Here is a 25,662-nt window from a genome sequence, read left to right as displayed (position 1 = left end):
CTTTCCTCAAAAGTGGAAAGACCCCTTCATGCAGTGTGAATCCCTACTTAGGCTGCAGTTACTTACCCGGAGTTGTTTCTACATCTTCAAAAGTTTTATACTACAGCTAAGCTTAGAAACAAAATTGTAGGATGAGGAAACCAAAGAAGTTTAAGACCTTCAGCTCAAGGGAAATGGATGGCTGTACAATTCATTCTTTTTCTTGTTTTCAATTGCAGTCAAGTCAACATTGCTGCTGTATCAAAGTCCAACCACAGGTCTCTTTCCCACAAAAACATGTGGTGATGATCAGAAGGCCAAGATCCATGACAGTCTATACTGTGCTGCTGGGGCCTGGGCTTTGGCTCTTGCATACAGGTAAGCTGGTGTGTCTTTTACTAGTAACTCCAAGTTTAAGTAATAGGGTTTTGTAGCCCCAAGACAAATTGGGCAGCTATCTTCTGGCTCTGCTGCTGAGTCACTGTGTGACCTGCAACTGCTCACATCTCCTTTTAGGACTCTAAACCTTTCAGTTTTCCTAAGGATTTACATGAGACAAGTTCTAACATTTTATGACTTTGTGACCAAAATTTCTCATCTCTAGGTTTGTAAATCATCATTAGTCTTTGACAGAATGAATTGCCCATTCTCTTTGAGTTGATTGGTTTCAATCACAGAGGAAATTGATGGTGATTGAATTTTACAGATGATAAAACTAGGGCCTAGAGTAGTTAACAGATTTGTTCAAAATTGCACGACTAGTAAATGACAGAGCCAGGGCCAGGACTCTTCTCCTTCCCTCTTCCAGTTCAGTGTTTTTCTCACTATACTTCTTTGGGGTATCACTTAATAAATCTGGTTGTAAGTCAAGTAATTATTTCATAAAGTAAAAGAAAAATAAATCTTTTCACAATACAAAAGTTCTCCTTACTTCATTTATTTCATTATATATGGAAAGCATCTGTTGTGGGTCCTGACACACAGTCAATAGTGATACATTTTAACCGTTACAAAAATGAGGTTTCTGAATATTAATTTTCTGAAGGTGATACATGTATGTACTTCTGATTTGAAAATTGTATCTTTCACATGAACATGATTCCTCTGTCTTAAATCATTGATGTGTTGCACTTGTAAAGAAAATCAAATAATGAGATAATATAAAGGCAGTCACCTTCAGCACTTGTTTGCTAATGTCACTACCAGCGTTTTTTACCATATTCTATGTAAGCACAATGTAGCTTCATTAAATGTCTAGCAACTACTAGTCTTAGGACCAGTAGCACCTTAACCAAGTAGTCAAGCCAGTAATGGGACAGACTGACATTAGGTGCCTCCTGATGTGACACATTACCCATATCGACTTCTTACCAAAATGTGTAAATGGCTCTATCTGTAAATAAACAATCAGACAAAGCCAGATTGTGACTACTTGTAAGACAACTTGCCTGAGCTCTTAAAAAATGTAATAATCATAGAAGATTAGAAAATAGGTGTGAAGATGGCTAGATTATGAGAACTACATGCAATGCGAGAACCTTGTTTGAATCACGCATTAAAAAACAGTGTAAAGTATATTTTGGGGATAATTGGATTATATTTGACATACACTATATATTAGACATTATAGTATCAATTCATTGGGTATGATAATGATACTATGGTTATGTAGGAGAATGTCCTTGTTTTTAGGAGATACTTCTGAAATATGTGTGGGTAATGGTACTTCAAATACTGCAGAAAATAAATTAGAGAATGCAAGCTAATTTTAGCAACTGGTGAATCCAGGTGAAGAGTAATTGTAGCATTCTTTTAGCTTTTCTATAGATTTGAAATTTTTGTAAATAAAATGTTGGGGGAAAATTGCTTAAAAAAAAACAAGAGTACAGGCCTTTTCCCAGGAGGCTTCAAAGATCTGATAGAGAATTTAAAGTCTTTTCTTTGCTGGGGACACTATCTATGTACTAACTCCCTGGATAATTTATCTTCTTACGTACTTAAAGTAGCAGATTTTTTGTTTTACTAGCAAGCAAAATGTGTTCTATTTGGAGAAATGCAAGGGTACGTACCACAAAATTACTATGAAGCCCTTTTTACTTTCACAATATTATGTTGTGATAGTTTGTTTAGAGAATCCCCATGTTGTAAAATTAGTAGAATTTTGTTTCCAGTTCTACTTGTAAATGCTAATGAAATCATATAGATTGTATTAGGAAGAATTCCTCAAAAATTAGGCTGTCAGTATTTTCTCTTCAGGAATTTATATCAATCTCTTATTGGTAATGAATGCATAATATAAAGTTATTAATTTTTGAAAATGGGAGTAATTTGATTTTTCTAATTGTATTAGTTTTCAATCAGTCTTGTCAACAATCTCTTGAAACCTCCCTTCTGTTTGAATTTGTGTGTGTGTGCATGTGTACTGAGGACTTAAAAGGATTATTTTATGCACATTTATATTTCATATACATTAGGAGTATAATTTGATGTTATTTAATTAAATAATTGGATAAAGTCAAGAGACAATGAAGTAACTTATTTGCAAAAATACACTTTGAAATAGTTTTCCTTAAATGTAATATTACAGTTTCACTTTGTAATTTTGTTTTATTTCAGAGGGAAGAAATACTAAAATGTTTGACTTTTTAAAATGTCATTTACATATCAAGTTGTAGTCCTGAATATGCCATTGTTTAAAATTATAATTATATTACACTACACCTATATTACACTATATATAATTATATTACATTACATTATATTACATTATAATTATATGTGAATATAATTATAATTAATATAAATAAAATTTTATATTTTATATAATTATAACTGTTATAATTATTTTATTTTGTAAATAATTATATTGATTTACATCGTTTAGGTTAAAACTGTTCCTGAACCTAGTCAATTATACAAAATCTGTTAAAAGAAAGTTGAACCTATACTTTATGCCATACTAAAAAGTATCATGTAGGGTTTTCGCATTTTTTGTTCTTTCTAATATAACGTCTAGAAAAAATCATGACTTTAAATTGGGGTTTAAATATGGAATTTAGTTTTCTTTACTTTTTACATTTGAGAAGAGTAAGTAATTTTTTTAAAAAGAGTATTGACTTGAAAAAGTACTTTCAGACTGTTTAAATGTGCATATATTAGAAATACAAAAACTCAAGGCAGACAAGATACCTTGCAGTACTGCCTAAGGGAGAGAGAGGATGCCTTCATGCAAGAAGTTAGCCAGTTCCCTCCCTTGTCAGATTTATTGCTATTTTAGGAACTGAATATAACAGGTGGCCCTAGCTTAGTGCTAGTAAACAGTCAAGTCACATGACCAAACAGTAGTCTTATTTTTTTTTCCTTGAAGTTTGGCTGTGTGGAAATAATGCACCAATGATAGGATTCAAGTGTTTAGTTTCTTCACTAGTTATATATTTATAAGTATGGAATTCTGGTTCAGATATAAACTCAAGACTTCATATTGTAGAAATATCTGATCAACATCTCCACATAGCTTGTGATCAATATATTGACTGAAGTTAAATTTAAAGTTATTTATCTGTTTTTTAAAATTAAAAGTATTATTGAGATCATATTAAAACTTGAATGTGCATCCACAGACCCGGCTAAAGAGAGTAGATAGAATATTGCCAGTTCCTCGTAGAAAATAGAGGAATTATTTTGGATCACTAGGTTCATTTTAACTCTTAGGAAAGGGAATAGATATATACTAATTGCCTAAATGTTTTTACTCAAATGCAACTGTTCTTTTATTTTCTAAGTCAGAAGAGAAATATTCTTCTGGTTACCACTATTATTTGCAGAACAAAGGAGAAACACGAAAGCTTCATTGAAATAGGATTCCTTATTGCGGCTGAATTATTCTGGAATATTTTAGTCATGGTTTAATGTATGTGGAAATTAGGGGCAGATAATTATTTTAAAGGCAATTTTAGAAAAACTTGACTTTTTTTTTTCTGAATTATTTCTTTGTTTTAAGGTGAGGTGGGAATTATATACAGAACATTTCTTTGAGCTCATTATATTCCAGATGTGCTGTTTCCTTCCTTTATCAGTGCCCCGTCCACTGTTATCCGTGCCATAATTTGCTTCTATTAACACTTGGCTCTGACATCGGGGGGAAAATATATCACAGAGCAGAATCATACTAGTTTTACTTTAGCGCCTGCATATGAAAGGAGGAATGATGTTCTAATGACAAATAACTTACTCTTTACTGACATTCACTGTACTATGTTAAAATGATCATCCTTCTTTCCATTACTGGTATGTGAGATCTGTAATTGAAAGAGGAGGTAATTATAGTATACTTTTAAATAAGGAGACAGGTGATGTTTTTTATCAAGTGAGGATGATGGCCAGATATTTTAGTTAAGATTTAGTAAAACAATGAATAAACTACTTCTATTTTTTTCATTGGTGGGTAACTCTCATTCATCTTTTTTGAAGGCCACTGATCAATAATAAAGGAACTTAAAGACAAAAGGACATCTCAACCTAGTTTAATAATTAGGTGTTATCTGTTTCTTTTCTTTTTAAAAGCAAGAGATAAAAACTATGGTCAATTGATTTTAAACTAAGACCTGAGAATATAAAACTTTATGCCCAAATGCATCATGTATCATACTGGATGCATATTTTAACTGAAGGCATTCCTGACTGAAGTGCCTGGCCTGGCATTATTAAACACATGGCAGAACAAAGAAGACATGTGCCTACCTTAATCTACACTTCATTGAATCCAAGTGGCCATTGCATAACCTAAAGGGATTGATATTTAAAATTGCCTCTACTCTGTAACAGTGAATTTAAAAAATCTTTTGGTGGATTTTTCCAATATAGAAATATCCTTTAAAGTTTCAGCCAAGTCAGTGTTGAAAATATTATATACTATTTTTAAAGCAATTGGCTTACTTCCTTAAAAGAAGGAGAAATTTGTGCAAGTTTCATCATGGGATTTTTTTTTTTCCCCCAGCATTTCTACATCTGCTGGGAAATTGGATTTCACTGTTACAGAATTAGTAGATGTCGCCAGAACATAGGATTAGCTAGCTAGATAGTTAAATACTTAATTATCAAAAGCTCTGCTTCCTTTTCAAATGCATTTTCAATTTGTCTCATGAGTTATCTCTCTCACCCAGGCGCATTGATGATGACAAGGGAAGGACCCACGAGCTGGAGCACTCGGCTATAAAATGTATGAGAGGAATTCTCTACTGCTATATGCGTCAGGCCGATAAGGTAAAAACACTGTAGTGTGGACTGAAATTCTCACATCATTCTGAGGTATTAATTTAACCAATATAGCAATAGCATCTTCTGAAGAAGAATGTACTTTCAAAAGGTAAAGCCACGTCCTAGGGCAGTCTGGATAGGTTAAAACAGCTCTGCCTTCCCAGCCCAGGGTTTTGAAATACTGAAATTGAAGAAATACCTTAAGCGAGATTGATTGAGAACTGCTATTTGGGCTTGAATTTGTTAGTATTTTGCATCTGGTGTTTGCTTGATAAATACTCAGTTTCTCAGGAACCTCACTATATCCATAATTCTAACCAATATTGTATTACTTAAGAAAATCCTTATCAAAATTCCTTTTGGACATGTGAAATACTCTGGCTTAAGTGAACTTTAGTTTAAGACTATAATAACTTCATTCATTTACATGTAAAGAGGGCAGGAATTATAGGCTTAGAAAACAGCAAACTTTACAGGGTTATTTTGGAAATTAAAGAAATAATATGCATAATAATACTTTTTAAACTGTAAAGCTCTATACAAATATAATGTGATATTCCCCCTACTTACCTACACCTCTGTATTTCTAGGTCCTAATATAGTAAGCATCCATATATTGAATATTTACATCAGTGAGTCATGGTTCCCCAAGACCACTCCCAGGTTTGATGATTCATTAGCAAAGATGCACTTCAGTAATTAATGTAGGCAATTTTGATCACTTAATGCTTTGTATATCTCTAGCATATGAATACTATATTGTTTTTGTGATAGCACATTTTTTTAAGACCTGTATCTGAAGTCAAAATGAAACAAAAAAAATCACTTATATTCTGTCACCAGAAAATGGCAACCAAACAATGTTAGTTTACCGAGAAAGTAAATTTATGCACAGCTGATAATAGAGATATATGAAAAACCTATAATCTGTCTACTGAGATTTGACTTTGCAAATCATTATTATAAAGGTTTTTCAATGCTTAAAGTATTATGTCATATTGACATATTTGAATTAAACTTGTATGTCATATAGATTGAAGTAAGTGTGATTTAAGTTATTTTTTCTTATGTGAGAAGTTTACTGTTTATTTCACATTTATCATTTCATGAATGCTTTATGTCTATGAATTCAACTTTTCTCTCAAGGAAACATTGTGAGAGCCATGAATTTTGTATGTTTGCTAACCAGGCTGACAGACTTAAATTATAATTGTTTATCAAAAGGAAGAAAATGATGTAGTATAAATTTTTTTCTTTGTGACTTGTTTAACCAATTGTTAATGTCCTTTTCTAAATATTTTTCAACTTTACTAACCAGTATTCACAATTATGTTTTCTTTTGAATACACTTGAGTGTGACTTAAGCTGTCTTGAATTCCTTAAATTACAAAGGATTATCATTTTTTGCCTTATGTAGGTATGATGGTAGACCATTAAAATAAGTGTGAGTTGTAAGAAGGTGTAGGTCACATTAAGATTAGGTATTTCTGCATACTACAAAATGTAGGGTTTTACAAATTTTAAAACATTTTCATTGTCATAATCTTTCTTGAGTCCCATAACCTTTAGAGTAGGCATGGAGGATATTACTGTAATCCACATACAACTCAGTTGGAATGAACCATGCACCCAGCTCAGTGTGTCCCACCATACCTTCACCTCTTATTGGTGCTCACCATTTCCTTAATGACTCCATAGCAGCAGAGACTGTTACCATATTTTTATTTTTTTAAATTGCATTTTATTTATTTTTTTTTGAATTTTATTTTTTTATGCAGCAGGTTCTTATTACTTATCTATTTTATACATATTAGTGTATATATGTCAATCCCAATCTCCCAATTCATCCCACCACCCCCACCCCCAGTTACTATATTTTTAATATGAAATTATATCTTTTGGCCTTCACTTAAAACTAAAGTAAAGCATATTTGTAGTGTTCATGTGCTCTTTGACCTTAAGGCTCATCTTCTGAAGTAAAATCATGACTTCGAAAGTCTAAGGCTCTCCACTTTTGTTGCTTCTCATTGTAAAGCACGCTTCCTGACATATTTTCTAATAATACTACCTAAAGGAGATAATTTATTATGAATTTGAGTGAATAGCGTTTTCCTTGATTTGAAGAATGTAGAGCAATCTGATTTCTATTATTGGCTTGCTGCTTGTATTAATTTCTACTAATTAACATTAGGTCATTTTTTACCTTTAAATGTTCATATACCTATTTTTATTAACACTTCTTAAGGAGAAGCATTCAGATTTCAAAATTGATTCAGTCTGCAGTTAGTAGCTCAGAGGGCAGGGATTTGCTTTACAATAGGCTATGAATGTTGCTGTCTCTACCTCCTTCAAAAATTTATTTGTTTAAAATGCTACCAAGTAGTTTCTAATTCATGAGAAATCATTAAGATTTTATAAAGTTTATTTTTCCAGGATTCCCTTATGAGATGATTTTTCCTACCTAAGTGCATATTTTAAGACTATAAATTAAGAATGGATGACAGCATACTCAGTACCTTTTCCTGAACGATAAACTGCTGATTCACAATGATTAAAGTTTTCAGGAAAAATCTAAATAAAATACAAGAAGAAAAAACATTATTCTAGATTTTTTTAATCTAGAAAATTTTACTTTAATTATTCTCTATTTTTACTTGTCAAATGCCAGATATCATACAATACTAATTGATGTCCTCTTGATTTTGACTGCTTTCAAGAGTACTTTCTGTCTGTATTTTACATACAGTATGCCCCATTAATTGTCAAAGCTTATAGAGTTTGGGTCTTCTATTTTTTCTGAAATTTTAAATTATTTGTCTTGTAACAGCTTTAAGACTCAAAGCATAATTATATAATTCCCCACTTGAGCATCTTTAATCATTTAGTAATTGCTTTTCCCCTGACACAGTGATTGAATGAATATAAAATCTCATGCTGGGTACTTGTGTGTCTTGAAGACAAATGACAAACACTGCCTTGTCAACTGCAGCAATCACTTTATTAAACTAAGAAAACCTTATCTATCTAGATCCTTATCAAGTGGGCAAAATGTATTTTGTTTTAATTTAACCACATTTCTGTCTATGAGCCCAGAATAATGTTCAACACTTTGAGATAATAGTCATGGTACTGTGAAAGTAGTGACCACATTGATTTCTATTTGTGTAGTCTAAGACAGGAGTCCCCAGCCCCTGGCCCGTGGATGGGTGCCAGTCTGCGGCCTGTTAGGAACTGGGTGGTACGGTAGGAGGTGAGCAGCGGGCGAGCGATTGAAGCTTCATCTGCCGCTCCCCATCAGTCTCATTACCACCTGAATCATCAACCCCCCACGCCCCCACCAGTGGGTCAGTGGAAAAATTGTCTTCCATGAAACCGGTCCCTGGTTGGGGACCGCTGGTCTAAGACTATTGCCAGCAGTTTCAGATACTGAGAAGGGGTAGCCTTCTCACCTTCTCTGAGTTAACACTGGATAGCTTGGTCACTACATAGATAGAGGATGTACATCCCTACCTTTACCCTCACTCTCTCATTTCTGATTATCTTTTGATAGGTCGTGACTTTCATTTTGTTGATTTCAACCATAGGGAGAGCTTATTTGTTTGTGCAGGGCTCTTGGGGGTGCAAAGGTGTGTTAGCCCTCTAGCACAGTACTGTCAAATAAATTTTCTGTGATGATCTAAATGTTCTCTGTTACTGTGTTGAACAGTTAGAGAAGTCACTAGTCACATGTGGCTGTTGAACACTTGATATGGGGCCAGTGTAACTGAAGGACTGAATTTCTAAATTTTATATAATTGTAATTTAATTTAATTAGTCACATGTAGCTAGTGACTACCATATTGGATAGTGTAACTTCTAGAAGCTTGCAAGGTAGTGGGAGATACAGACAACTAATAAAAATAAAAGCCTGGAAAAACAATTGAGGGATAAGCACCCTGATGTAGGAGTCCAGAGGAAGGAATTTTAGTTGGGGTTCAGAAGGGACTTTATAAAAGAAGGTTTTGTTTTGTTTTTTTGAGATAAGACTTTAAGGATGGAGAAGAAATTTAAAGGTAGAGAAGAGAATATGGTTCTATGTGGTTCCTTAGCCAAGTGAAACAAGACAAGATCGTGAATACCCAGATACCATCAAAGAGAGAAGGAAGTCATTGCCTTACATAGAGCTATGTGTCATTCTATTCATTCTCTGTTCCTATTCATCTCATACTTCCAGGAGCTAGTACTTGGCATACTTGGCATACAACTGATCAGTAAATGTTTGCCGAATTGAATTAATATCTGTTTGTCCTTGGAGTTTGTCTTTTTGTCATTTAGTAATTACTTAGTATTCTAAAATGGTTAAATTTTTTGTTTAGTTAATAAGTAAAGGTATGGCCTATATTCGCTTGGAATTGGTGCCTTAGTAATGAGAGTATGTGTGGCAAAAGAAATGAAAACACGTTGACAAGAGCATGGGTTACAATTTGTGATCCTTGGAGAAAGAAAAAGCATTTGAAGTTTTGAACACTTACTGAATTAGAATGTCGCCTTTCATTGAGTGTCATGTAAGCATTTCCAAATAGCAGTACAGTGGGATACAATCCCTGAAATCCTGTCCCACAGAATAAACCGTTATTTGACTCTAAAATAAGATGCAAAACATCACAAAAGCCAATGCTACTACATTAACAAGCTCCCTATTACACTTGAGTTGTTATGTTTGTGAAATATCAATTAAGTATTTAACAATCATGTTAACTGTTAAATTAATAGTTATGAGTTGTCTGTGTTTTGTTTCTTTAGAAAAAGTAATAACACTTCTGCCTTTTTCTATCCTCTGTCTATAAGCTGTTGCTTTCCCCATTAAAAAATGTCTTGAAAAATAATTTATAATCTCTGATCTTGAATGAGAATGTGAATTAGTAACATTATTCAAATTTTATATTTGATTCTAGGTCCAGCAGTTTAAGCAGGATCCACGCCCGACAACATGTCTTCACTCTGTTTTCAACGTACATACAGGAGATGAGATTCTCTCTTATGAGGAATATGGTCATCTTCAGGTAAAAAGAGAAGATTACAAATTTTCTTCTCCATTTATACTCTACATCATAGAAGATTTGAGGCTATTTACAATTCTTAAAAAGTAGATTTCATAAATTGTTCAAAACAGTAGTAGAAAATCAACCATGAAATGAAGAAATCCCACCAGGACTGAATTAGGTATTGTGATTGAACATTAAATTTGACTGAGTTCTTGGTCCAAAAGCAAAAAGGGCAGGTGGATAGATTATAATATTATTACGATCTAGAAGAAGGAATCCTACAGCTCTTTCAGTGACAAAAGCTTGTTCTTATTACCAAATTTAGAGGAATTTCAATATTTAGGAACTAGAGAATAAAAGACAATTAGCAGTAATATAACAGCAAATCAGAAGTTTTTGTTATATGACAGTTCATTTTTAATATATCAACCTTCAATAAAGCTAAAAACATACCACTAAAATGTAATTCCAAAGGCATTTCTGGAGTCTATAAATTTTATCTTACATACTATATTAAATTTTGTATATAAATGTTATATGCTAAGAATACACCATAAGACTTTGTTTTGTTTTCACTTTTTCTCTCACATCTGTGTACTCCTTTTAGCAGAACATCCTATTGCCTTGTTTCTAGGATACAAATGTTATATATGCTGTTTATCTTTAATGGATTTTCTTCCTGTTCATCATTTGGTTCTGCAGTCTTTAGGATAGAATACTTATTATTCATATATTCCTTACTAAAATCAGAGTATCTCCTTTGTATAGTTCCTCTCTCTCTAGAGATCTGAAATGTCTTACTTTAGTATGACTCCTCCAAACACAGAAAGTTGTGTCCCCATTTCTAGGCAGCAGAAACTCTTACACTTATTTGTAACCTGTTCCTTGGAGATTTAGTGTTACATGAATATGTAGCTACTCAACCTTCTCCTTGTAATTATCACCTAATTAGGTTTTCTGTACCTTTTGCTTTGACAAGTACATTTACTATTGACATAGGGTTTTCAGAAGATAGTGGCTCATTTATTTTTGTATCTCAGAATTTAAGCTCAGTGCCTGGCACACGGTAGCTTTCAAATAAATGCTGGTCAACCTGTTATTTGGTAGTCCCTGTACAATTTACCACTTACTGTTATTTTCTCACAGAAGCCTCCTGAAAGTCAGAGCAGTGAGCTCTTTGAGGTGTTGCTGTAAGTGGCTGTCAATAGTAATGAAATTTCTTTGAGGTCATTTCTGACAGGCCGGTGTCAGTGCTCTAAGAAAATATTTGGGTGACCTTGGCAATGGAATGAAACTCTTCCCTACTGTGTTCTGAGAAAAGTCCCTCAAGAGTTGATGTTGATCTCAAATACCTAAAAACTGGAATCCTCTGTCTTTTTATGTGGCCCACTTGGACCTTGACAAGACCCCCGACACACACTGGACTTTGAGTGCTGGGAAATCAGGAGATGTTCACGATAGTCATGGTTCCTGAGAGAGCTACCCCCACTGGTAGGCCCTGGCAGCCCAGGGCTGCTTTGTCCAAGGCATCTAGGGCACAAATAATTTTCTGCCCCAACTTTCTGTCAATTATTCAGAAAGGACTGGAGGAGAGTCAAGGAAGGCACAAGGTACCAAGGCTGTTAGTGGGTAATAATCTTTTGGGTTAGAATTATATGGGGAGAAAATTACATCTTGCCTTCTCTTTGTTTTTAACTCAAGTTAGCAGCTTGCTGGCTAAATGAAAAATTTTCACTGCTTCCCATTCATTTATTTGTTTGTTTATTACATAACAGCTTTATTGAGATATAATGCGCATAATATACTGTTCGCCTATGTAAAGTATATAACTCAGTGGTTTTTAACATATTCACAAAGTTGTGCAGCCAACATCACAGTCAGTTTCAGAACATCTTCATCACCCGATAAAGAAATCCTGTACCTATTAGCAGTCACTCCCCATCTCCTTCAAAGACCCCAACCCTAGGCAATTACCAGCCTACTTTCTGTCTCTGTGAATAAGCCTATTTTGTACATTTATATAAATGGAATCATACAACATATGGTCTTACGTGACTGGTTTCTTTCACTTAGCATAATGTTTTCAAGGTTTGTCCATGTTGTAGTATTTATCTTTCACTGCTTGTTTTCTCTAGAAAATTTAGAACATCCCATTCAGAATTCCATGAGAATCTTTATTTTTGGTTAAAGTGGACATTATTGTCTTTTTCTTTGTTTTGTTTAGATCATATAATGTTTATCTTTAATAAACTAATAAACTAAGAGAAAAAACTCATTTGTTCATAAATAGATTTTAAATTATTGATTACTGTGTTCCAGCAGTTGCTTACATAAGTTCTGTATTCTCTGAATACAAGATGCACTGCCTATTGTTTATGGTGTACTGGCATAGTCCTAATGTCTTAATTGCCAAACAGTTTTTTCATTTACATACATTTGAGTTGGATTGACATTACATAGCTGCCTGTGGGGCAAAACTGTTTCAAAGTAGTACTTAGATCTAGAGTTTAAAAATAAATCTTAGAAAGCAAATGTTGTAAAAATAGTCCCTAATTAGCTGTTTATAACCATCACAATGAATTTGAGGATTTTAGAGTTTTACATACAAAGTTGAGATTTTATTATGAACTAAATCCACAGCGCCTTTATTTTTCATAGGAAAGGAAATAGTTTTTATATGCCACTACTAGAGCAAAAGACTTGTAATTTTAGCTTTTACATTTAATTTCATAAGATAGTATTTTTGTTGTTTCCTTTAACCTATTATAATGTTTGTTTTCAGATAAATGCAGTGTCACTCTATCTCCTTTACCTTGTGGAAATGATTTCCTCAGGACTCCAGATTATCTATAACACTGATGAGGTATGATTTCCCCAAATTCTCTAGTACTAAATTTCATCTCTGAGAATATCTTTCTTCTTTTACTTTTTCAAACTTATTTTTAGTTGTATAAAATGGATTATTCTTAAATTCATATAGCCAGATACTGGATTTTGGATACTCAGGCAAAAAAGTCTTTATATTTTCAATGCAAAGCACTTTAAAAATGTACAAAATATGTAACAGGTTATAAAACTTTACTCCTCTGAAGGCTGTATTTCAGGTGATCTGAAATAAAAACTTGTAACTTTCAGAAATTTTAGTAACAATGAAAATAAAATAGCATTTGCAGATTTTTTCAGAATTATTATGTCTTCTTTCATATCATTGCTTTTTGTAACCCATCCTTTTAAAAGTAAAAAAATACGTTTATTATATTTTGTTATTTTTATTTGTCCGACCTCAGTAGAGTTCTTGATGCTTTCCAAAAGATAAGTACCATGTTCTTATTCTTATTAGGGTATTTGAAAATAATTTATATGACAAAGTTGAGAAACATTTCTTTCATAGGCAATAATGCTTGAACAAACACACAGACAGACCCACGTGCTAACACATTTTGAAATATGGCCACAGTTGGAGCAAAAAGCTTTCATTATTGAGATGGTCTATACAGTGAGAATTCCATCAAAGAGCAGGTATACTATATACTTATTATTTTTCTCCTGTGATCCATGCAGGGAGAACAATTGTATCATATGCTAAACACCACAGTCATCACTGAACTGCACTGAGGGTGCTGTGAAATTGGTACATGTAGTCCTGCCCTCTAGCAGTTCATAATCTTACACATTCATCCAGTTGTGCCTTTTTAATACACATAAGTAAAACCTCTTTAGAAGTGTAGCTATATAATAAAGAAACAATAATGATAAGAAGAAATTAGGACTTCCCTGCTGGCGCAGTGGCTAAGAATCCGCCTGCCAATGCAGGGGACCCGAGTTCAATCCCTGGTCCAGGAAGATCCCACATGCCACAGAGCAACTGAGCCTGTGCGCCACAACTACTGAGCCTGCGCTCTAGAGCCTGTGAGCCGCAACTACTGAAGCACGCGCGCCTAGAGCCTGTGCTCCGCAACAAGAGAAGCCACTGCAATGAGAAGCCCGCGCACCGCAACAAAAAGTAGCTCCTTCTTGCCGCAAGTAGAGAGAGCCCGCGCGCAGCAATGAAGACCCAACGCAGCCAAAAATAAATAAATAAATTTATTAAAAAAAAAAGAAGAAGAAACCTTTGGGACCAAAAAAGTTTTAGATAATCAATTTTTTGTGTGTGTTTTGAAAAGGTGATAAGATACCTTATTTATGTTATAACCCCAGCAGGGTTTAGGGCAAAACCGCATACATAGCACCTTAATATTTTTACATTGACATATGCATATTCACATAAAGTACGATAAATAAGGCAGATAATCTGATGTCAGTTATGGGTTTTGCTGACAAATGAGTTAAGAAAAAATGAGTTTCAGAGTTTGTGGGATTTTCGTATTGTAAATAAGAGATGGCAGACCTGAATACTAATTAGAGGTGGAGGGGAAAAACACATTAAACAAAGAAAAATTAATAACTGTGGTCTAGTGCAGTTTGAGTTAGGAGAAAGAAGTCAGAGTTTTCCCCAAGTAGGGGAGATTTGAACTGGGACTAAAGGAAGGTTCATAGAAAAGTGTTTCAGTTGAAATGAGCAAGACCAAGCCCACTGGAATCTACGGTTCCTGCCAGACTGTGGAGTAATTGGCACGCAGGCTTAGGGTGGGAAGATGATGGAGGGTTTGAATGTTAGACATGAGAATTGTGATACTGTGTCAAGATTCACAGAACCTTTTTGACAACAAAAATGGTGTGAAAAATAGCAGACCTTGGTGTCAGAATGATATGGGGGATAAAGAAGACACAGTAGCCACAGATGTGTTTCTAGACCTAGAGCATAGAAAACCAGTGGTCTTACGGTGAAAAACAGAATTGAGAAGTACTTACAAATGGTGGAAGAATTTAGAACATGGTGTTTAATGGAAAATCCAAATGGATATATTTCATAATTGGGTATAAAACAAAGGTATGGGTTATAAGTATTCAAGGGCTAGAATACCAGAATCACAGAATTGTAAATATGCATTGCAAACATAGAATGTTAATTAATTTTTTTTAGTCAGATTGTTTTCTTTTGTTGAGTTTTAAGTGTTCTTTGTATATTTTGGATAACAGTGCTTTATCAGGTGTGTCTTTTGTAAACATTTTCTCCCAATCTGTGGCTTGTTTTCTCAATCTCTTGACATTATTTTTCACAGAGCACAAGTTTTTAATTGTATTGAAGTCCAGATTATTAATGATTTCTTTCCTAAATTGTTTCCTTGACGTTTTATCTAAAAAGGCATCTCTATACCCAAGGTCATCTAGATATTGTCCTGTGTTGTCTTCTAGGAGTTATAGTTTTGCTTTTACATTTAGGTCAATGATCCATTTTGAGTTAACTTTTGTAAAGGATATAAGTTCTCTCTCTATATTCATTTTTTTGTTTTAATGAGGATGTCCATTTGTTCCAGCACCATTTGTTGAAGAGACTGTCTTTTCTCCATTGTATTACCTTTGCTCCTTTGTTAAAGATCAGTTGACTATACTTACGGGGTTCTATTTCTGGGCTCTCTTTTCTGTTCCTTTGATCTGTTTATTTTTTTGCCAATGCCACACTGTGTTGAATACCATAGCTTTATAGTAAATCTTGAAATTGGGTAGTGTGATATCTCCAACTTAGTTCTTCTTCAAAATTGGGTTGACTATTCTGGGTCTATTGCTGCTCTGTAAAAACTTTAGAATCAGTTTGTTAACATCCATAAAATAACTTGCTGGTACTTTGGTTGGGATTATATCGAATATATAGATCAATTTGGGAAGAATTGATAGCTTGACAGTATTGAGTCTTCCTATTCACGAACATGAAATACCTCTCCATTTATTTAGTCCTTCTTTGATGACATTAATCAGTTCTGTAGTTTTCCTCATATAGATCTTATATATATTTCCTTAGATTTATACCTGTTTCATTTTTGGGGGTGTTAGTTTTAGATTCCACTTGCTCATTGTTGATATATAGGAATGTAATTGACTTTTGTATATTAAACTTGTATCCTGCAACTTGTTATATTTGGTTATTAGTTCCAGGGTTTTTTTGTTGATTGTTTTAGACTTTCTGCATAGATGATCATGTCATCTGCCACCAAAGACAGTTTCATGTTTTCCTTCCCAATCTGAATACCTTTTATTTCCTTTCCTTGCCCTATTAAATTAGCAAGGACTTCCAGTATGATCTTGAAAAGGAGTGGCAAGAAGGAACATGCTTGCCTTGTACCTGATCTTACTGAGGAAGCATTGAGTTTCTCACCATTATATATGATTTTAGTTGTATATATTTTGTAGATAGTCCATTTCAAGTTGAGAAAGTTCCCCTCTATTCCTAGTTTACCAAGAGTTTTTGATCATGAATCAGTATTGGATTTTGTCAAATACTTTTCTTCATCTGTTGAAATGATCATGTGATTTTTCTTTTTTAGTCTTTTGTTGTGATGTATTACAGTAATAGATTTTCTAATGTTGAATCAGCTTGGCATGCCTGAGATAAATTCTACTTGGTGTGGTATAATTCTTTTTTATACTTTTTTGGATTCAATTTTCAAATATATATATATATTTTTATAAATTTATTTATTTTTATTTATTTTTGGCTGCGTTGGGTCTTCGTTGCTGCGTGCGGGCTTTCTCTAGTGGCGAGTGGGGGCTACTCTTCGTTTTGGTGCACAGGTGTCTCCTTGCGGTGGCATCTCTTGTTGTGGAGCCTGGGCTCTAGGTACACGGGCTTCAATAGTTAAGGCACACGGGCTCAGTAGTTGTGGCTCGCGGGCTGTAGCGCTCAGGCTCAGTAGTTTTGGCACATGGGCTTAGTTGCTCTGCAGCATGTGGGATCTTCCCGAACTAGGGCTTGAACCCATGTCCCCTGCATTGGCAGGTGGATTCTCAACCACTCCGCCACCAGGGAAGCACAATTTGCAAATATTTTGTTGAGGATTTTTGCATCTATGTTCATGAGGGATATTGGTCTGTAGTTTTCTTATAATGTCTTTGTCTGGTTTGGGTGTTAAGGTATTGCTGGCCTCACAGAATGAGTTAGGAAGTATTCCCTCTGCTTTTATCCTTTGAAGGAGATTGTAGAGAATTGATAAAATTTCTTCCTTAAACATTTGGTAGAATTCACCAGTGAACCCATCTAGAGCTGATGCTTTCTGTTTTGGGAGATCATAATTATTGATTCAATTTCTTTAATAGATACAGGTCTATTTAGATTATCTATTTCTTTTTTTGTTGGTTTTGTTGTATTGTGGCTCTCAAGGACTGGGTCTATTTCATCTGGGTTATCAAATTTATGGACATAGAGTTACTCTTCGTATTCCTTTATTTTACTCTTAATTGCCACGGGAAATGTAGTGATGTCCCCTCTTTTGTTTATGTTAATAGTAGTTTGTGTCCTCTTTCTTTTTTTCCTTAGTTAGCATAGCTAGAAGCTTATTTATTTTATTTTCAAAGAACCAGCTTTTGGTTTCATTGTTTTTGTCTCTTAAATTCCTGTTTTCAATTTCATTGGTTTCTGTTCTAATTCTTATTATTTCTTTACTTATTCTTACTTCGGATTTAATTTGCTCTTTTTCTAGTTTTCTAAAGTAGAAACTTAGAATATTATTTTAGATCTCTTCTTTTTTAATATATGCATTCAGTGCTATAAATTTCCCTCTCACACTGCTTTCACTGCATCCCTAAAATTTTGAAAAGCTGTTTCATTTCATTTTTTTTTTTTTTGACCCATATAGTATTAGTATTATGTTGTTCAATCTTCATGTTTGGGGATTTCCAGTTGTCTTTCTGTTATTGATGTCTAGTTTAATCATTTGTGGACTGAGAGCAGACATTGTATGATTTATATCTTTTTACATTTGTTAAGGTGTGGTTTTGACCCAGAATGTGGTCTGTATTTGTGAGTGTTCCATGTAAGCTTGAGAAGCACATATATTCTGCTGTTCTGCAGTGAAATAGTCTGTGAATGTCCTTTATATCCAGTTGATTCATGATGTCATTGAGTTCAACTATATCCTTACTGATTTTCTGCCTGTTGGGTCTGTTTCTTATAGAGACGTGTTGAAGTCTTAAACTCTGATAGAGCATTCATCTGTTTCTCTTTCCAATTCTATTGCTTTTTTTCCTCACAATTTGATGTTGTTAGGCATATACATGTTAAAGATTGTTATGTCTTCTTAGAGAATCAACTCCTTTATTATTATGTAATGCCCTTCTTTATCCCTAATAACTTTTCTTCCTTTGAAGTCTGCTCTGTTTGAAATTAAATAGCTATTTCAGCTTTCTTGTCTGGTGATTAGTGTTAGCATAGTATATTTCTCACCATTTATTTATTTGAAATCTATATGTGTCTTTATAGTGAAAGTGGGTTTGTTATAGACAACATATAGTTAGGTCATGGTTTTTGATCCACTCTAACAATCTCTGTCTTTTAATAGGTACATTTGGAACATTGACATTCAGAGTGATTATTGATATAGTTGGATTACTATCTGCTATATTGGTTACTGTTTTCTATTTGTTGCCCTTATTGTTTGTCTATTTTTGTCTTCCACTCTTTTTTTCCCTTTGCTCTAATTGAGTTTTTTATATGATTCTGTTTTCTCTCCTTTTTTAGCATATCATTTACATTTCATTTTTTTCCTACTTTTTTTACTTGTTGCCCTGGAGTTTGCAATATACTTTTACAACAAATAAGTCCACTTTCAAATAACACTATACTACTTCACACATAGTGTGAGTACTTTATAATAACAAAATAATCCTAATTCCTTCCTCTTATCCCTTGTATCTTTGCTGTCATTTATTTTATTTATATATAAGCATACATAAACATATACACATGTAAGATATAGTCATAAACATAATCAGTTATCAATACATTGTTGCTGTTATTTTGCTATGATTAGGCAGTATTTATTTATTTATTTATTGGGTGAAGTAGAAAAGAATAGCTTTATTGCTTTGCCAGGCTAAGGGGGCCACAGTGGGCTAATGCCCTCAAAACTGTGTGTACCTACCTGGAGGAGGTAGTGAGGAGTTTTAGAGGAACGGTTCAAAGAGGGCGTGATCAGCTCATGGACCTAGGCAGTCTTTTAGTTAGCCTTCTATAATCCTACGATTAGGTCCCAGTCTGTTAGTTAGCCTGTGCCTCTGGACTATGAACTTCGTAAGTGTTTTCAGTTTTTTTCTCTCCCCTTAGGTAGGGCAGGATGGCTCTGGTAGGCTGGAATTGAAAATTTCTGTTCCCCATGTGGAAAGTTAGAGCTGGCTGGAATTGGGTATTTCCCTTCCCGAGCCAGTTAGGCTCTGAAAATAGCCCAGCAGGTCTGGCTTTGATTAACTAGTTTCCCCTAAGGGGAGACCCTCTTAAGAAAAACAGAATGTTTCAATGTATTTCAAAATGGTTACTTTTCCCCTCTCCTTGCTGGAAGCCACAGGGGATTTTCCTAGGATATTTTCTGTGGGAGCCTGGCTGAGCTCTTGGAGGTAAATCTCACAGTATTGTGGGGACCCCATTATGACTGTGTCACCCTGGACTTTTTAACTTTCAAGAGTTTTTAAGTGAGCCTCTAACAATTTGTCAGTTACAGTTCAGGTTTTACTACCCCATCACTGATACCCTAGGTGGTTTCTGCTCATGAGTCTATGCTCTCGGGAGCCATAACTGTTTCCGCCTGTGGATCTCTCCAGTCTTGGGACAGCAGTTTGCTCTGTGTCCTCCCCTCTCTCATGGATCCAAGAAGAGTTAAAAAGCTTTTTAGGGCTTCCCTGGTGGCGCAGTGGTTGAGAATCTGCCTGCCAATGCAGGGGACGCGGGTTCAAGCTCTGGTCTGGGAAGATCCCACATGCCACGGAGCAACTAGGCCCATGAGCCACAACTACTGAGCCTGCGCATCTGGAGCCTGTGCTCCGCAACGAGAGGCCGCGATAGTGAGAGGCCCGCGCACCGCGATGAAGAGTGGCCCCCGCTTGCCACAACTAGAAAAAGCCCTCGCACAGAAATGAAGACCCAACACAGCCATAAATAAATAAATAAATAAATTTATTAAAAAAAAAAAAAAAAAGGCTTTTTATTTGTTAGGATGAAGTGGAATGGCAATTTCTAAACTCCTTTTTTGCAGAACTGGAATGTAAGTGGTATTTTAGTTTTACTTATGGGGCTTATTAGCCAAAAATACCTTCTTGGCCAACTATTACACCATTCATGCAGCCTGAGCAGACTGCCTCACTTGGGCCCAGCCCTGGTCCTAAAGTCCTCCTAAGAGGGGGAAGAAGCAAGTATATGGACTATATACTTAAGAAGTTTTTCGTAAGAGGAAGAAGGATTTAGATGGTTTCAAATCTTTTAACTTGGAGACCTGACAAGTATAAAGTATTTCCTGTAAGTTTTATAGAATCTAAATAACTCTAAAGACCATGGAAAAGCTGAAGACATCAGGTTTTATGAAATTACACCAGGATTTTTATATAGGCAGGTTTTCCTTAGGGAAATAGGTAAGGTAACAAGAAATTGGGAAAGCTGGGAAGACCCTCCCCAATATTTGAAGTAAAAAAAAGTTTACTGGAGGTGTGTACTGCTCCACTCTTTGGTGGAGAAGTGACAGGATAGGTTTGTGTTTTATGAAAACCTAGAATGCTCTGTTATATTTCTGTGAGGCCCCAACACCCTAATTGCTTTTTCCTTCACTGAAATGCCTGAGCTGTTCTTGGCTCTGAGGGCAGATATCTCTATGTTGGGATTGAGAATGAAAAGGTCAAGGATTCAGCTGCCTCAGCCATTCATCATTTGTGAGAGAACGTATGTAGACTGCTTCCTGGTCAACTCTTGATCAATGTATTTGTTAACTCTGGGCTTAGAGACTTGCTAGAGACCCTAGAGAGCAAGGAAGAATCATTTTAAGAGGCTGTGTTCCTCTGCTCTGATTTCTCAACCAATTCTTCCCTACTGCTTTCTCTTTTTCTATAATTTCTCAAAGTTTCTAGTCTACTGGTGGAACTTTACCTTGGTTTTTAGTGTTATTATGTGTCATTCTTAAGAATATATACATTAAATTAATTAGGTGTGTAGGGTGGAGGTCGGGGAATATGTATTGCCACTTTAGAGGGATAGCGAGACGAAGGGTAGACAAGATGCACATATTCAGTATGCAGTATTGAACCAAACATGATGACTAAATTAAAAACCCTGTAATTAGGACCAGTAGCCCACATAAGATATTGTTTTTATTAAAATGAATAAACTTTTATTAAGTAAGAACTGACCGTAATCTTTGCTTTCCATAGTTACTATTGAAAGTATAAATTTAATCAAATGTTTGAAATCTTTACATGAAAGCTGTGATTCCTGGCCTATTGGTTGGGCCCATCTCCAACTGTAAGCTTTGAGTGTATAAAAATGGGTACCTATAGCTATAGAAAAGGCAGGAGGAAGATCAGATTCCATGAGTAATAAACTCAAGACTCTAGGTTGACCTAACATGAGACTGACTCATTTTAGAACTGAAAAATACCTTTTTATCTCCAAAGTGTTAGACTTCTTTAACATTTGACATTTTAGATTCCAAATATTATTATCTGGTATAAAACAGTGCTTTATATTTTTCTTAATTCTTAAGATGCACAGCCCTCATGAACCATAATGCTGATAGGTCCATCATTGAAGAATTATAGTTGGAACATTGACAGGATTTAAATTTTATTTCTGTACTGTTTATATTAGGTTCTCACTTTAGGCTTTATATTAGAAAAACCAGATATAAGAGCGTATTCATAGTAATGTAATAATCACAAAAATTTCAGCATGTTAAAAAAGTGTTGGTAGGCAAATACATTTTTTTTTTTTTTTGGCAAATACATTTTGAATTGCAAATCCAAATTTTCAAATATCTGATTGTTCTTATCAATATCTAAAGGTCCTGTTATTTCACGTGTCCTTATGTTTCATCTCTTTTCTTTTAGGTCTCTTTTATTCAGAACCTTGTATTTTGTGTGGAAAGAGTTTACCGTGTGCCTGACTTTGGTGTCTGGGAAAGAGGAAGCAAATATAATAATGGCAGCACAGAGCTGCATTCGAGGTAATTTGCTGATTTCTGAGTGTTTGTTTGTTTGTTTGTTTGAATTTAAATGTGTGGAGCATGAATAAAAATCAAAGAACTAGATTGGAACTCTGGTTTCTATGTAATTTTCATCTCCTTTTTTTCTATATGTGATTCAGATGAAATTCACTTAAAATTAAAGGAAGAGCCTGCTCTCAGTGCCCATCAACAGATGCAGGAAAAGAGCAGGGTGTCTTTCCCAGCTTCCCAAGGTGTCAGTACATGCATATCAGTATCCAGTCCAAGGCTTGGCCTTTCTGCTCAACCAAGTCATTTTCTTTTTCCTCTTTGAAATGACACTGTTTGAAAGATCAAGTACATTAAAATTGCCAAACAGCAATTGTGTATGCATTGCATGTAAAATTCCTTTTCGTGTTATAGAGCTGATTTTTATCATAACAAGAGATACTCATACCCTTTATATTTTGTTTAACTAAAAAATGCAGCTCAATTAGTCCTATCCATTTCGCAGTAAAAGATTGAAGAACCTAAAGGTTACCAGCTATAGGTCAGTTTAGTCTCTTTATTGAGACTTGAAGAAACAGTTTAGGAAACACTGGTTAAGAGGAATCTGCAGCTCTGTACTTTTTTGGATTGAAGGACTAATTACACACAAAAAATTAAGCTGATATAAGATATTAGTAAACTAAAAACTGGCTCCAGATCACTAGCTGTATAAGGTCTGTGTGCCTCAGTTTCCTGATTTATAAAATGGAGATAGTAATGTACTCTACTTTATAAAGTTGTTGTAATGATTGAGTTAGTATATATAAAGCATTTGAACACCTGGCATAAGTAAACACTGAAATGTAAGTATACTCACATATTTAAGAATATTTTAATAACAAAGATTGAAACAAAAAGGATTTTTCATTTAACTCCAGACAGCTAACATACAAACTTTTCTATAAGTTTTATGATTCATATGAGGCATTTTTATAGTACAGAGTAGAATAAATAGCAATATGTAAGGAAGACAGTAGAGGAGAGAAATAGTTTGTGGTACAGTTCAATTCAGACATTAAACAAATTCTGGCAAATACTAAAAATAGGAAGATAACATATTTCAGCTATAAGTTCTCAACATTCCAGATTATCAGTCAAATTCAAGACAGAAAGTTTATATGATTGGAAAAGGTGATTTTTTTAAATTTACCTTTTCAGTATTTATGATTTATCAGGCCCCTTTTCTGCTTTTTAATAAGTATTTAATATATGCCAGTGTGGTCCCACTGACATTATTTTCAGTATAAAATATTTGGAGTAGGGTTTTTCCTATTTATAAAATTTGTAGTAAACTCAGAAAGAACCTTGGGTAAAAGTTACCATTAACCCTAGAAAGTGAGGGTATTGAGAGGTCCCTAGTGAAAAAAACAGAGGCTCCAACATGTTTTCCTGTAACTGAGGTGCCATCTTTAAATTGAATCATTAAGAATTTTATTTCAAGGTTTAGAAGATCATTAAGTGATGTTCTTTGCTACCTTTTCCATGCAAAATTAATCTTAATTGTAGCAGGCCCGTTTTATTCAAATGGATGGGAAATGAAGTTTGCCATTTAGCTTTGGATGATAGGTTTTATACATTTAGCATTCATTTTCTAATTTTCCATGGTAGAACACTTAAAAGAACTTCAAACCTTTTTTTTCCCCAAATGCTTCTTAGCTCAGATATCCACAAGCCAATTTTAGATATGTCACCTCTGCTGCCAAAATGGTCTGTTTTGAAACTACAGGAGACCTGAGCCCTATGGCACTCATGGATGCTGCAGTGATGGCAGCAGTGGTGGGAGACCAATATCTTTCTTTTTTTTTTTTTTTTTTTAACATCTTTATTGGAGTATAATTGCTTTACATTGTTGTGTTAGTTGCTGCTGTATAACAAAGTGAATCAGCTATACATATACATATGTCCCCATATCTCCTCCCTCTTGCGTCTCCCTCCCACCCTCCCTATCCCACCCCTCTAGGTGGTCACAAAGCTCTGAGCTGATCTCCCTGTGCTATGCAGCTGCTTCCCACTAGCTATTTTACATTTGGTAGTGTATATATGTCAGTGCCACTCTCTGACTTCGTCCCAGCTTACCCTTCCCCCTCCCCGTGTCCTCAAGTCCATTCTCTATGTCTGCATCTTTATTCTTGTCCTGCCCCTAGGTTCATCAGAACCATTTTTTTTTTTATGATCCCATGGTTGAACAACCTTTCCTTTGAATATGATTTGCTGCTTAAATTTTAGGTTTCTAACTGAAAAAAGATTGCTTAATTAAAAAAAACCTCTTGATTAAGAATTCTCATTTTCTTTGTTCAGTAACTTTTCCCTCGAGTCTTTTTTTTAGATTCCATATATATGTGCTAGCATACGGTATTTGTTTTTCTCTTTCTGACTTACTTCACTCTGTATGACAGACTCTAGGACCATCCACCTCACTACAAATAACTCAATTTCATTTCTTTTTATGGCTGAGTAATATTCCATTGTATATACGTGCCACATCTTCTTTCTCCATTCATCTGTCGATGGATACTTATGTTGCTTCCATGTCCTGGCTATTGTAAATAGAGCTGCAATGACCATTGTGGTACATGACTCTTTGTGAATTATGGTTTTCTCAGAGTATATGCCCAGCAGTGGGATTGCTGGGTCATATGGTAGTTCTATTTTTAGTTTTTTAAGGAACCTCCATACTGTTCTCCATAGTGGCTGTATCAATTTACATTCCCACCGACAGTGCAAGAGGGTTCCCTTTTCTGCACACCCTCTCCAGCATTTATTGTTTGTAGATTTTTTGATAATGGCCATTCTGACTGATGTGAGGTGATACCTCATTGTAGTTTTCATTTGCATTTCTCTAATGATTAGTGATGTTGAGCATCCTTTCCTGTGTTTGTTGGCAATCTGTTCTGTGCTTATGCCCAGGGAGTAGAATGTAGAGCCACTACCAGTAAGGGATTAAGTCACACCTCTTAGTCTGTTGTTGTAAGACATCCCAGAACTATCTGTGCCTAGTTGGATCTGATCCAAGGATTGCTTAAGGCAATATCCTTGTTATATCCTCAGGCTGTTCTCATAATTTTAGAAAGCCGGAAATAAAACATAGTAATTCTTGCTGTAAGTACTCATACTGCCCTTTGCCCTCTAACTTTCTTTGCCATTCTCCATCTCTGCCATGCAATCCTCCTTAGCAGGAATCAGAGAGAGCACAATCTGACTATTGCCTTGATGCTCACTAAGGCCTTGTGCTCACTGGCTTGGTAAATGTCCCTTTTTCTTTTGCCACGGTGTGCACATCCCTTCTAAACTGCATGTTGATCAAA

The 25,662-nt window shown here is 34.8% G+C and overlaps 1 protein-coding gene across 4 annotated transcripts in view; it reads left to right on the top strand.

Moving 5' to 3' along the window:
* The window catches only part of PHKB (phosphorylase kinase regulatory subunit beta), a 193,997-nt gene that overhangs the window by 41,570 nt on the left and 126,765 nt on the right, over nt 1-25,662 (top strand). For all 4 annotated transcript variants that reach the window (XM_082366800.1, XM_082366799.1, XM_082366802.1 and 1 more), the window contains 5 exons: nt 219-357; nt 5,142-5,241; nt 10,170-10,277; nt 13,042-13,122; nt 22,215-22,330. In XM_082366800.1, coding sequence (XP_082222926.1) covers nt 219-357; nt 5,142-5,241; nt 10,170-10,277; nt 13,042-13,122; nt 22,215-22,330 — 544 coding nt within the window. The remainder of the gene's footprint in view (nt 1-218; nt 358-5,141; nt 5,242-10,169; nt 10,278-13,041; nt 13,123-22,214; nt 22,331-25,662) is intronic.

The sequence above is a fragment of the Balaenoptera borealis genome, assembly GCF_965194805.1.
Source record: "Balaenoptera borealis genome assembly, chromosome: 19".
Classification (NCBI taxonomy): Eukaryota; Metazoa; Chordata; class Mammalia; order Artiodactyla; family Balaenopteridae; genus Balaenoptera; species Balaenoptera borealis.
Note: the sequence above shows the minus strand (reverse complement) of the source record. Positions and strands in the feature narration are given on the sequence as shown.